Here is a 12106-nt window from a genome sequence, read left to right as displayed (position 1 = left end):
AGATTGCAAATTGAATATTAGAATATTCTTTGCTTTTAAAGGATTCAAGAATATCTAAAACCAATTTTGTTTCTTAAACGAAATATACAGCAAACTAGTTAGGTTGAAACTTCCTAACGAAGCACGAAGTGTCAACATGAAGTGCAACTTAGTTTTACTTGCAAGTTTTGCTCTCAAATATTTAAATCTTGAATTTCCTATAAAGTTTTTTATTAGTTTGTCTCTTATTTACCATTTTTGCAAAACGAAAGAAAAATACACAGATATTTAGTGAACAGACATCGGATATCCAGAGGAATTCTGATATACCATCCGCCTTTTTTCTTAGCCCTGAAAACTCTCTAGTAATTTCCTTTGGTGTCCTAGTTTATAGAAAAAATTACCTTAAAATATAAACTACAATTTTAAATAAGAATTAAAGTTCCAACTTCAAGTGAGCGGATGCCAAAATACAGCAATTAATTAGCTGAAGAAATGCTCCCAAAATGAAACATCATCTTCCCGATATTTAATCTGTGACCCGTTGCCCTGATGGATCTTAATTTCCGACTCCTGCCACTGCATCCCTCGACTGGCCGTCGGGGGTCGAAATGACCCACATTAGGAATGTGTAATTAAGAGCATCGCTGGCCGGCAAATTCCCCCACCCTGTATGCTAATGACCAAAGTGAATTGTTGCTGTTCTGCTGCTGTTGTTGTTGCTACTTGATGTTGCTGTCGCATGTTGTTGTTGTTGCTGTTGTAGCTGGCTTGAATTCCTGACAGCGATAAAAATGTTTCGCTTCGACTGCCCCCTGGCCACGCCCCCTGTTGGCATGTTTAGTCAGCGGCTTATGCGACGTATGCGTAATGTTAAGGCTATGGAGGCTGGCCAGGAATGGGGCAGATTTGGCATGTATGTACATACACATGTACACACGGACATATGTAGGTACGATTGTCCCAAAGTCAAGGGGTCTCTCGTCTGCATGAATTGATTGACACGGGAAGCGGTAACATCGGTGGCATCGTAGGCATCGGTGGCATCGGCGGCAACAAAATGTGTCTGCCAAACAACTTTATTTGTGAGAAGTGGCATTCATGAAATATTCATGCAGGCAAAAAACCCGGCTCACTGCGCTGCTGATGCTGATGCTGATGGTGATGCTGTCAGCCCGGAGGAGTTGCTCCCGCTCAGAGTTTCAGTATATCCAGAGCCTGGAGCTGACATCGAGGGGCATCAGGATTTATTGGGCTGCCAGACGGAGTGGATGAAAATTGAAGAGTGCAGTGCAGTCGGCAATTGTTGCAATTTGCTGACAGAATTTATCAGAACGGCGGCAGAGCAGCGCGTTATCCATAAATCAGGGAAATCAAATATTCTATGAATTTCAAAGTATTGAAATTTTAAGCTAAAATTATATTTTTTTTTCAATTTTTGATGATAATTTTTAAAATTTTGCCGAAAATCGTTTTTCTGGTTTTTGCGACTATAAATATCAGTATTTTGATCAGAACATTCGAAATATTGGTCCGAATATGGAATGTTATACCTCGTTGAGTTCGTATCAAAATTTCCTATCCACCTGTGCTCAAAAAATGAGAATGTAATTTTTTGCCATTTTTCGCAAATTTTGATGATGCAACGAGCTATGGCATTCTACTTTTGGACAACTATTTTTGCTTACATTCATCGAAAGTTTTCATTGAAATAGCAACGGGGAGTTTAAAGCAACGGTTTTCTTTTCATAAACTAGTTACTAACTTCTATTTAATAAACACTGCAGAAAGTGACTTCAAACGTAATTTTTCTTCCTCGGCCTTTAGCACAGAAAATAATCTGTTCTTACACTTCTTTCTCGTTTTTTACCATTTTTTCCATTTTTGTGGTTTATTTATCCAGCTTCAAACCCAATTCAATCTCATCTGGCCTCTTTGCTGCACGACTAGCTCCTGGATTCGGACAAATCGTTTATTCGGTTAGCTTAAGAGTGACCCACATTTGACACAACTCAAGTTTCCCCAGCCACTGGGACACTCGGCGCATACGTACCCCCATGTTTGTCCAAGTTGATAGTCCCAGCTACCAGATCTCGGCTCACAGCTCACCTCACGACCTTGTTGGTTAGCATTGGGAAAAAGCAGCAGCTGAAACCAGGAGAAAATCACACACAAAAAAACGAGATGTTTATATTTAATTTCTCTTTAAATTATTTCCATTCTTGTATAAAAGTTATTTCGGGTACTGTTTACAACAAAACTGCTGCACATATGCAAGAGAATAATTTGTTTTCTAGTTTTAAGGGTATTATTTAAAGGTGTGAATGTCCACCTTTGACTTCTATTATCCAAAGTATTAATTATGTATACTAAAATCCGAATTATCGCGACTTGCTTAAATCGACTTAACTTAAGCTATACTGAAAATGAAAACTAACTAATTTAGCACTGAAAAATCTTGGAAATTATTTGGAAAATGTGTGCAACTTCGAGAGCCCATAACTAAGGCTTTTGTGGTTTATGGTTCCAGTTGCAGCACTTTGATGTTGTTTTTCTGTGTGCAGAGGCAGCGGCAGAGGCAAACTTTTAAGCATCCAAGCCGATGGCATTGGGAAAATAGCATCGATGTCGCCCGGCACCACACAAACTATAAATTGGCTTAAGCCCCGGACCAGTTCTGTCGACCAGTTTGGAGTGTGTTCCCATTTTCGAGCTCCAGTCCCCTTGAAGAAGGTTCGATACTCGGGAGAATCCAGTGGAGGAGGAGTTGGAGGCGAAGGAGGTGACTACAACGTTTGACACTTTTGAACTTTGATGTACGGCACTCAATCTCTGACTTGGGATGCCGGCTGAAAAGTTTCTTTGTGGCCTGTCATGTCTCCCATTTGATTTGCAATGATTTTTGCTAATTTTCCATGGCATTCGCTTTGACAAGTTTTCAGCTTTTATCTGGCCAAGATTCCCACGACATCCGCAGCGTGTTTGGCATCATCATCGTCATCGGCACTGGACAAATTTTACCCAATCTCGAGGGCGAACCTGTTTTTCTTTTACCCCAAAACTTGTGGCTGTGGAGATTGCAATTTGGTGTTTTTATAAGTGCCAGGCTGAGCTCCATTATTATTATTGTAATTAGGATGAAATTAGTTTTTTGTCACGCCAATTTTATCGCCGAATCATCTGCCGAAAAGTGAAAACTTTAACGACTAGTGAAAATCTATGGCATTACCTTGCACATTGCTAATTTCGTTTTAGCGAAATACGAGTTCTTCATAAAAAATTAGAAAGGGAAAAACTGAAAAATGGTTCGATTTCCATCAATTTTGCTTCGATTAAAGCATTAATCAAAACTCTGCTCGAACGGAAACGCTCTGCTCAAAACGAAAATTCGCATTCATCATCGTCATCATTAGTGTGCCCCTAAACTTGACTTCCCTCAGCATTCGTACGCCAATTAAAAATTCATTCGCGGAATTTCCATTTTTATTTCCCATCCTGCAACCAGTAACCCCTTTTCGTTTGATATTCGTTTTAAATTAATATTAATTGCGATTCAGATTGGGATTCGGATTCCGTTTGCTTTTGCACGCCATTGTGGTGGCTTTAACCCTCTGATAATTTTGCTTTTCCTCGCCCACAAAAGTGGCATCGAAATGGCTGAAACCCGCACGTTAGGGTTAAAAACTTCAACTTGGAATCCTGTGCTTTTCATTTAATTAAGTGCAGCAAAAGCACGCTGAAGTGGTTTCTTCTTGTTCGAGCCTAGAAAAGCACTGAAAGAAAAATGTATATGGGTCCATGGCAATGGCACAATAAATATCCTTTTTGTGTGAATGCAAAGCAACATTAGCATTAGTCTTCATTAGCAAATAAATTGCTATAAATGTATTCCTTTGAGAGATCCCATAGAGATTCCTTTTTTTCCAAGTGAACATAATAGGGATTGTGCTTTGTGTGTGCCGCCTTGTTATTTAGAGCCAGCATTTTAGAGTATCCTGGAAACCCAGCAAAAAGCAGGGCCAACAACATCAACTTCCCCGCTTCCATTAAATAAGGAGAATTGAATTATATGCTCAATAAGGCTTTCCATAGAAAGTTGCTCCACATCTCAACGGCGAGAGGAGCGAAATGAGACGAGACTGGCTCGATTTGCATTTCAGCCGTCTACTAATTTGGCCAACACAACATTTCTGATTTATGGCTGTGTGCTTTCGTGGCTGTAGATGTGTGTTATGTGCTTTTGGCTTAAAGCAGCAATTAGCATTTTATTAATTGAAGAAAATGTGTGCTTGTGGACAGATTCATATTTCTGCAGCACTGTTCACTAATGTTATCAAGTCTTAAATAAATATTTCAGAAATCAGTTAGGTTAAACATTTCCGATTTGAAAAACAATTAGAATATATAATAATTTAGTATAAATATAATTTTACTCAATCTCTTCTTTAACTTTTAAATGTGCTTTGAACTGTGCTAACCATATTACCATGAAAATCAATATAACAAATACAAGGGCAATTGAAATTCAGCCGTAAGCTGTATTTATTAGAATTGGAAGCTATTTGTTCGAATAATAATGGTAAAGCCTGCGGTGTCTTAATTGGAGTAAGTCGCATTTGTACATTGAATAATTGAATAATTTCAATTTACGTTCATTAGTTGATGTATGCCCTTACTTATTCGTTTTTGATTAATAAAGTTAATTCGTCTTTACTTCGTAGCTTGTACGTTAACGACACTGTTAAGTACACAATTCAAAGTATTCCAATTGATTATGGTTTTTGTTTGAAGTTAAAATAGTAAGGAAAATAAATATCTAGAATTGGTTGGGTTTTGGGTTTTTCCCAGATTTATTGTTGAAGTACAAACTGGATTTTTCAGTATCGGATATTGATCAGAATCACTTTAAAGCGCATCTGCTTGAGGCGTGGAACCGGCGTCCTCTAAAAGACTCGGCGGCATCACTTCATCCGGCTTTTCCTGGCTGTTCTTCTCATCCGATCCGCCTTCATCCGAATCATCTGGCGTTGGGGCTTCCTGATCATCTGCATTACTATTTACCGGGACATCCCACCAGGCTTGTACGAATTCTTCAGCGGATAGGGAATCCTCATCCTTGCCGCAACTCTTTACTCTTCTGCATCCTCCGTTGTTCCGCACGATTGAGCCTTCGACACATCCGCATCCTTTCTTGCAGAGATGAACGCAGTCAACTGGGTTTTCCCTGCATCCCTTGCTACAATATGAATAACAATCTGGGAAAGTGTTTTTGCCACATATCCTGTGTGCGATTTTGTGCTCATAGGCAGCAATTTCCAGGATAATCTGGCTGAAGAGGATCACCAAAATAATAAGTTTCATGTCGAGAGCCAAACAGAAAATAAATGAGAAGAACAGGGCGAGACTTGATCAAATTTCTAAATTGAATAATGAGTGGAACTAACTGATTAAGAAACCGTTTGTTAAACAATATAAATAAATTTAATTACTTTAAATATCATATTTTTAAAAATATATTTTATTGTTTTTTTTATAAAAATATTAATTTTTAATAAAGTTATAGAGAGTTGAAGTATGAAATCATAAACAAACATTTTGAAAATACTAAGCTTCTTGGAGTTTTAAATTGTTTTTTATTTATTTTCTATAACACAGCGGAGGTAGTTTATATTCGACAGTATCCTTGAAGAATAATTTTCGAAATCGTTTTACCATACTTATAGTTAGCAGTTTTACAGAGTTCCCTTGGAACATGGTTCAAAATTTCGAGCCCAAAGCACTGCAAATGTTTTCTACAGATGCCTGCCAGCTACGGTTAAACATTTATATTTTCCATTAATTAGATTTTCTGCTTATTTCTGGGCAGGATTACGACACGGTTCTGGAGAGAAACCTCTTCGAAATCGTTTCTCAGCATTTGCATGGCACTTTAACTGTATATTTAGCTGTCTGCCTTCTTTTGAGTGAGTAATCCTTGAAGGTCCTGATGCACTGCAGCGGATTCAGCGCTGCCTGCAACTCCTTGTGACTGGTCAGCATCATCTTACGGATTAGATCGCTGTTCTAATCCCTTGGCGGAGGTCCACGGGGCCTGAGTACTGTCTCGAGAAGATTCGGACCTGGTTGATTCTTCGGCCTGGGAGTGGGCGTCAGGGAGCGGGTGTGTGGAGCCAGTTCATCCTTCTTGTGAACAGCTGAGGTGGCCGCACGTCGCGCCCGAATCTTCTCCTCCATTTTGCTTGGCACCATGAAGCAGTTGGACTCCTTGTAGACGGGCTTGCGACGATCGTTCCAGGGGAACGTCCACTGAATGGGTGTGAAGTCACGACGCCAAGGCTTTCTGGGCTTAAACCAGCAATCGCAGGTCCAGTCCTCCTCACCAGGTGCGTCGTCATCGCTAGAGATTCATATCAGTTAAGAAACCATGGTGTTGTACGAAGCTAAATGCTTAACTCACCCCATCACGTAAACGCGAACGTATCGCGAGTTCTGTCGGAACATTTGAAGAGCCTCATTGAAGGTCATCTCCAGGGCCGGCGTATTATTGATCTGGGTGATCTCGTCGCCCACTCGCATTCCTCCTCTCTTTGCCAGACCAGAGGGCGACACATTCACAATGGTCAGCGGCTCGAACTGGTCAATGCCGCCAGTGACCTCCATGCCCCACATGGCGTCGTAGAAGCTCATGATCCGGCGATCCGTCTCCAGGGTGTACGTCATCTGCAGCTCGTACTCGACATTGTCGAATGCATCCGAGTCGTACTTGGGCACCTTAATCTTTGAGTCGAACATTGTGGCGTACTCAACAGTAAGTGTGGCCCCTAGAAACTGGTAAGATGAAACTGAATCCCAAGCCGGTTGAAACGGACGGTAGGTACTTTATCGTCTGGCGCTGCTCGAGTTGATCACTTGCTTTTATAGCCGATAATTTGGCAACAAATACGGGTGCGGATACAGGGACAATGTCAAGGGGTTTACCAAATGGGTGTGCCAAGTACAGGGAAAAGTGCCTAAGATATAATAAAAACAAAAATATAAATATTTATGTGATAACAAATTTATAACATACTTATAATAATAGATTTATAGTACATTTTTAAGCATATATAATACCTAATAACCCAGTATAACTTTATTGTATGTAAGCATTACTTACTTTTTCTGTAGCGAAGTATCTCTGGCCTACTGTGTATTGGGGGAAAATCAATGCAATTGATTTGCATTTAATTGTTGTCTATTTTTAGTGGCAGTGATTTTGGCTGACGGAAACAAAAGCGACCGACCGAGCGGCCAACAACGAGGAAGATCCCATGGCCGCTTTTGGCCACTGAAAGTGGAGCCGACTCGAGAGCCCAGGGAGCAGCCAAGCAGCTCCAAGTCAAGTTCCTCCACACACCGCTGGGCAAGTGGTGGGAGCTATTTGATTTCACTGACCTCAATTATGGCTGCAGCCGAGATGGTCCGAGGTTGGCCAGTAGGGAGAGCCGCGGACCTAAGGCTTCTGCTCTGCCGGACTATTGAATTATTCATTTTGAAAATGGGTAGGAAACGATGGTAGAAGTGAAACGCGCCAACAAAAGACCATAAAATGGTATTGCCGGGGGAGCAGCGGACAAATGGTAAATGGCAAATGGCAAACAGTAGCGACAACTTGCCTAATTACAGCACATACTCCGGCATGGATATGCGACCTTCAAAACTTAGTATACTCCATATCCTCATCCTCTCTGTCTCTCTAGAAGCACTTAGCAGCTTGTCGGTGCTTATGCAATGGGTTTCTGCGTGGGATTTGCATTACTGAGCATGGCCAGCTTTGGTTGTCATGGAGTTTCGTAGCCAAATAATGCAAAGGATTTCGACCATGGAATTGAGGTAATTACTTAGCAGGTGCTGCTGGCAAGTGGAGGATTACCTGGCAAGTGGAGCCCTTGCTTTCGCAGTTATCTTGAAATTAGTCACGTTTCCAGTGCTAAATTTTAGACATATAATTGTTTCTGGGGCTTATCTAGAAATGAACCAGTCACGGTTCCATTCCACTCCGATTCGGTTGTGCTTTATAAATAGGTCTAACAGGATCGCACTTCTAACTAAGTAGCAATGAAGCTCTTTCTACATCTACGTAAGTAGTGCACATATAACAATAACTCCCTTTTTTAATTTTTAACATCATTTAAATTTATTTTAGTTCTCTTTACTCTAATACTATACTACGTCTCCGACGATGAGAAGATAAATCGAATTTTAAAAGTTAAAAGAAAACTTATTACCAGTTAAAATGTAAAATTTGTAATGTTTAATAATCATTACATTTAAATAACTGGTTTGGTTTTTCTTTTTCCAAGACCATTTTTTAAATAAATATTGCTCAGATGGTTTAAATGAAAATCGTCTAGATACTAAATACTTTTAATTTGAGTTGTCTAGAATCAGCAATGTATATAAGTTGAGGTTAAAACTTTACAGAATACATGTATGGAATTTAAGGAGAATAAAACGAATTAAATAGTTTGAATTTGAGTTGTTTAGCTTGTTGAGGTTGAAAATGAGAATAAAACGAATTAAGGTGGTTCTGATCCGTTTGTTTGGCCAGGCAAACTTTCGGTATACTCTGAATATTTATTCAAACTATAAACTGCGTGGGTTGTCTTAATCATCAAAGCACCTCAGGCTGTCAAACTTGGCTATAATCGGTCTGATCAGTCCGACACCGGTGGTAAAGGTTTGGACAAGGCATTCCGGTCGATCGTATATCGCCTTCTTGGCGAATTGATGGGCCAACCTGATAAATCTTAGAACACTACCATTTAGTTTGATTTTCGGCTGATAACCAACGCATTCGGATAGGAGCTTTATGGCCGTTATGGAGTTCTCGATCATCAGGGCACCGGCATCAGTCACCACTTCCAAACACCGCAGATGGTGATCGAGTTCCGAACTGATTGCTGCTTGAACTTGCGACTTTTGGGATAGCTAAATGGCAAAATGGTTGAAAAACAATTCGGCTCAAGGTCGACGTACTTACAGCCAAAAAGCTCAGTATGAAGGCAATCTTAATCAAATGCATTGGGGCTCTTTTTCCGGCAGCTTTTGATCCAACTTTGTGGGCCATGTGGAAATCTTGCCCTATATATAGGCCTCAGGATAATCGCTTTAGCAATGCTGTCGAGCATCACTGATACCCAATGTGCCGCCTTTAAGCTGACATGCCCAAAGTATGCTTGTAATCCGAAGCTAATCTTACTAATTTACAGAACGTAAGTGCAAATTTTTCATATTAATCAAGCTTTTTTTCATCTAATCAAATGTATTAAATGAAATCACATAACTTGCATATTTAGCCAGCTTTAACCTCAAACTCCCAAAAGTAAGCGGTGCTTTATAGCATACCTATATAGATAATAAATACATTTATGTTGCTGACATTTGAGACCCCATATTGCTCTCGATTTATTTTGGTAATGTGCACATTCTTTCTTTAAATGATATAATCTTCTTCGTCCAAGCAACCTAGTGCCGATATCTGCTCCGCATATGGTTTAATGGTAACAGCCAACTTGTTGAGAAGACTGTGTAGACATCTGGGTTCGTCAAAGACCAGTTTCTTGAAGAATTCATAGGTTATCTTCAGGTACCAGGTGACCTTTCTATGTGTGACGTTTGGCGGCTCCAAAGACACGTATCCGGAGCACTGTTTCAACTCATATACGGTGGGGATAACTCCGTCGGCCAGGGTGGTCAGTGTTTCGATGCCCACCTGAGTACATTTGGCCAGCTTTCCCCAGCTTTCATTTAAAGTGGCCTGTGCCTCAGTGTCCCGTGGGATAAGGAATACCTATGATTCAAATAAATATAAACTTCAGTATATACGGATTTAGTGAGCCGTATGTACTCACAGCCAAAATACCGAGCAGAAATATGGACTTGAACCCGCTCATTATTCTGTTTTCTGCAGCGATTATAACCAGAAAAAACTTGGAATATCTATGAGAAGGGCTGTCCTATATATAGGATTGCATGCTAATTTTAATTTCATCCACCCAAGCAGCGCTAAAAAAATTGGTTGCAGCTTAAATACGTAATCAGTTTTGTGCTTAATACTTGTCAAGGCGTTTAGGAGTAAATCAATTTTAAAATGCAATACAACAGAAGAATTTGTCTCGCATATGAAATATTTCAGTCGATTGAATTGTTAGATTTGCTTAAAATTCAAACCATAATTTTTGAGTTTCGAAATTTCGTAAAATAAATTAATTACAAATATCCAAAAGTTTTTGATGCAAAATATACCCGCTCTATTATAATCAAATTTCAGTTCAATGAAATGTAAGTAAGTAAATAAATGTAAGTTCAATTTCACTTGGAAGGCCTATAGGGATTACCCTGCTGAATATGCAAAAAAAGGTGTTTTCTTGATTTTTGTGCTCTCTTAAAGCAAGAAGTTTATTTTCTTATGGCCAAAACAGTATTCATTGACCCAAGCAATTGTTGGTCTCCAGCGATTTTACATAAGGCTTCAGTAGTCTCACGGAATGCTTTAGTGGTGAAAGCAAGCACTGGGACTTTTCAAACGCACCTCGCTTCAGAAGCTCATAGTATAACTTAAGTTTGGCAAGGTAACCATTTCCAATATTGGCGGGTGGGTCAAAGTCAACACAGTTCAGTAGAGTGCGAACAGTTGGGATTGTTTCTCTCAGTAGACTGGCAACCGCTTTAGCACCGATTTTGCTGCATGACAGCCAATTCTCCCAAATGGGACTTTGCGCCTCGGTTTGGCCCACATATACGAGCTATTATGTCAAGTTTAACGATTATTATGCATTAAAAGATTATATTGAACTACTGCACTTACAGCCAGTAAGCCAAAAACTAGTGTAACCTTCATCAGTTTCATTGGAACCCTTATCTGTGTGCTTTCCACTAAACGGCTAAAGAACAAACTTTCGGAGCCCCTGGGTTTCATGCCCTATTTATAGGCCTCAGGATAATCGAATCTGCAAGGTCTATTAGCAGCTTTAAAAACAGATTTTACACTTCAAAGTGAGCTCACATTTTCTGCATTTTCTTGCTATTGTTAATCGTTTTTGCATGTTCATTAACATTTTATATAATAACGTTTTAAATAAGGTTACAAGCTATAGTTCAGTTTCACGACAAATTAATTTAATCGACAAATTCAAGAACGGCTGGCAACCAGTAATCCTTGCAGTATCATTATAATTATGACTTACATTGTATAGATTTGATTGGCTGCATAAAACCCCCATAAAATCTCTGCATATTTTTCGTATTTCGATGATTCACATATTAAAAAAAAGGATATACGAAAAGTAAGTCTATCTCAGTGGCAAAATTTATCATTTAAAAACCAAATAACGTTTTTGAAAGATATATATTATATATTAAAGAACAGGTTCTTTTGGCAATCGGTTTAGCTGAACGATTAAAACCTTATGAAAATGAAACGCACTTCGCACTAATAAGCTTGTTCATGTGTGGCGACACAGCGTCGTAGGATTCTTTCAAGGCGGTCAGGAGACAATTCTGGTTGTTAACAATCCTTTGCAGAAATTGATAGGCCATCAGGGCCAGTGCGGTAATGTCAAGGTCCTTAGTCTTCATGGGCTTAAAGTCAGTACACACTGCCATTTTTTTCACACATGGTATCGCCCTCAAGGCCAACGTGGTGATTGCTTTCAATCCTGATTCTGCGCAGTCCGCAATCTTATTAAGATCTACTTTGAAGGACTCCACTTCGTTTGGCAGCAAGGATCCAAGCAGCTTCAAAATTTAAAAATGGTGGTGAGTGGAAATCTTTACATTAAAACATTGAAACTTACAAGCAAGCTTAAGGCGATGTATAGAACGTGATGGTACCTCATGGCCGAGAGACTTCAGTAAATACAGAGAAAACCAATAAACTTTACGCCATTTATGTAGTTCCACAGTAAAACAGTGTTAATTGTTTAACTACGCTTATTTGCGACATAAGGGTTCTGAAAAAAGTCAAATAAACGTTTTAACCCGCTTTACATTTCGAATATTACAAGCCACATTTTCAGCAAACACCTCAATCTTACCTTTCCAATACTTTTTGAATCAATGTAAGCCAACCCGATAATTTACAGAT

General features: G+C 39.5%; 6 protein-coding genes and 1 long non-coding RNA gene across 7 annotated transcripts; 1 reads left to right on the top strand and 6 right to left on the bottom strand.

Moving 5' to 3' along the window:
* Positions 1 to 4805: 4805 nt before the first annotated feature.
* Positions 4806 to 5358, bottom strand: LOC120445526. The gene has a single exon (XM_039625988.2). It carries the CDS (start codon positions 5338 to 5340, stop codon positions 4885 to 4887), a length of 456 nt encoding a protein of 151 aa, XP_039481922.1. The 5' UTR covers positions 5341 to 5358; the 3' UTR covers positions 4806 to 4884.
* A 234-nt stretch (positions 5359 to 5592) lies between these two features.
* Positions 5593 to 6923, bottom strand: LOC120446750. Its single transcript, XM_039627888.2, has 2 exons — positions 6437 to 6923; positions 5593 to 6376 (listed from the first exon to the last, which is right to left on the bottom strand). The coding sequence occupies exons 1-2, from the start codon at positions 6769 to 6771 to the stop codon at positions 6043 to 6045; spliced, it is 669 nt and encodes a 222-aa protein (XP_039483822.1). The 5' UTR covers positions 6772 to 6923; the 3' UTR covers positions 5593 to 6042.
* Positions 6924 to 7088: 165 nt separating this feature from the next.
* LOC120446759 lies at positions 7089 to 8296 on the top strand. Its single transcript, XR_005615886.2, has 2 exons — positions 7089 to 8098; positions 8165 to 8296. It is a non-coding gene; the product is annotated as an uncharacterized LOC120446759 (long non-coding RNA).
* A 241-nt stretch (positions 8297 to 8537) lies between these two features.
* On the bottom strand, positions 8538 to 9127 carry LOC120446754 (accessory gland protein Acp53Ea). The gene is made up of 2 exons (XM_039627891.2): positions 9002 to 9127; positions 8538 to 8949 (listed from the first exon to the last, which is right to left on the bottom strand). Exons 1-2 carry the CDS (start codon positions 9086 to 9088, stop codon positions 8626 to 8628), a joined length of 411 nt encoding a protein of 136 aa, XP_039483825.1. The 5' UTR covers positions 9089 to 9127; the 3' UTR covers positions 8538 to 8625.
* Positions 9128 to 9392: 265 nt separating this feature from the next.
* LOC120446755 lies at positions 9393 to 10004 on the bottom strand. Its single transcript, XM_039627892.1, has 2 exons — positions 9873 to 10004; positions 9393 to 9811 (listed from the first exon to the last, which is right to left on the bottom strand). The coding sequence occupies exons 1-2, from the start codon at positions 9912 to 9914 to the stop codon at positions 9455 to 9457; spliced, it is 399 nt and encodes a 132-aa protein (XP_039483826.1). The 5' UTR covers positions 9915 to 10004; the 3' UTR covers positions 9393 to 9454.
* A 384-nt stretch (positions 10005 to 10388) lies between these two features.
* LOC120446753 (accessory gland protein Acp53Ea) lies at positions 10389 to 10985 on the bottom strand. The gene is made up of 2 exons (XM_039627890.2): positions 10829 to 10985; positions 10389 to 10766 (listed from the first exon to the last, which is right to left on the bottom strand). The coding sequence occupies exons 1-2, from the start codon at positions 10937 to 10939 to the stop codon at positions 10446 to 10448; spliced, it is 432 nt and encodes a 143-aa protein (XP_039483824.1). The 5' UTR covers positions 10940 to 10985; the 3' UTR covers positions 10389 to 10445.
* Positions 10986 to 11349: 364 nt separating this feature from the next.
* On the bottom strand, positions 11350 to 12084 carry LOC120446756. Its single transcript, XM_039627894.1, has 3 exons — positions 12057 to 12084; positions 11817 to 11972; positions 11350 to 11757 (listed from the first exon to the last, which is right to left on the bottom strand). Exons 2-3 carry the CDS (start codon positions 11856 to 11858, stop codon positions 11428 to 11430), a joined length of 372 nt encoding a protein of 123 aa, XP_039483828.1. The 5' UTR covers positions 11859 to 11972; positions 12057 to 12084; the 3' UTR covers positions 11350 to 11427.
* Positions 12085 to 12106: the final 22 nt, after the last annotated feature.

This window comes from Drosophila santomea, chromosome 2R (assembly GCF_016746245.2).
Source record: "Drosophila santomea strain STO CAGO 1482 chromosome 2R, Prin_Dsan_1.1, whole genome shotgun sequence".
NCBI classification, from domain to species: Eukaryota; Metazoa; Arthropoda; class Insecta; order Diptera; family Drosophilidae; genus Drosophila; species Drosophila santomea.
The sequence above is the reverse complement of the archived record's forward strand: the minus strand, read 5'-3'. Positions and strand labels throughout refer to the sequence as shown.

Excerpts from the sequence above, each read along its gene's own strand:
- LOC120446750 (XM_039627888.2), bottom strand. The coding sequence starts at position 6,771 with ATGTTCGACTCAAAGATTAAGGTGCCCAAGTACGACTCGGATGCATTC. Across the intron at positions 6,377-6,436 it reads GTTCGCGTTTACGTGATGGG|CGATGACGACGCACCTGGTG; the intron begins GTGAGTTAAGCA and ends ATGAATCTCTAG.
- LOC120445526 (XM_039625988.2), bottom strand. The coding sequence starts at position 5,340 with ATGAAACTTATTATTTTGGTGATCCTCTTCAGCCAGATTATCCTGGAA.
- LOC120446755 (XM_039627892.1), bottom strand. The coding sequence starts at position 9,914 with ATGAGCGGGTTCAAGTCCATATTTCTGCTCGGTATTTTGGCT. Across the intron at positions 9,812-9,872 it reads TTCTGCTCGGTATTTTGGCT|GTATTCCTTATCCCACGGGA; the intron begins GTGAGTACATAC and ends TTTGAATCATAG.
- LOC120446754 (XM_039627891.2), bottom strand. The coding sequence starts at position 9,088 with ATGGCCCACAAAGTTGGATCAAAAGCTGCCGGAAAAAGAGCCCCAATG. Across the intron at positions 8,950-9,001 it reads TCATACTGAGCTTTTTGGCT|CTATCCCAAAAGTCGCAAGT; the intron begins GTAAGTACGTCG and ends TTTGCCATTTAG.
- LOC120446753 (XM_039627890.2), bottom strand. The coding sequence starts at position 10,939 with ATGAAACCCAGGGGCTCCGAAAGTTTGTTCTTTAGCCGTTTAGTGGAA. Across the intron at positions 10,767-10,828 it reads TAGTTTTTGGCTTACTGGCT|CTCGTATATGTGGGCCAAAC; the intron begins GTAAGTGCAGTA and ends TTGACATAATAG.
- LOC120446756 (XM_039627894.1), bottom strand. The coding sequence starts at position 11,858 with ATGAGGTACCATCACGTTCTATACATCGCCTTAAGCTTGCTT. Across the intron at positions 11,758-11,816 it reads ACATCGCCTTAAGCTTGCTT|CTGCTTGGATCCTTGCTGCC; the intron begins GTAAGTTTCAAT and ends TAAATTTTGAAG.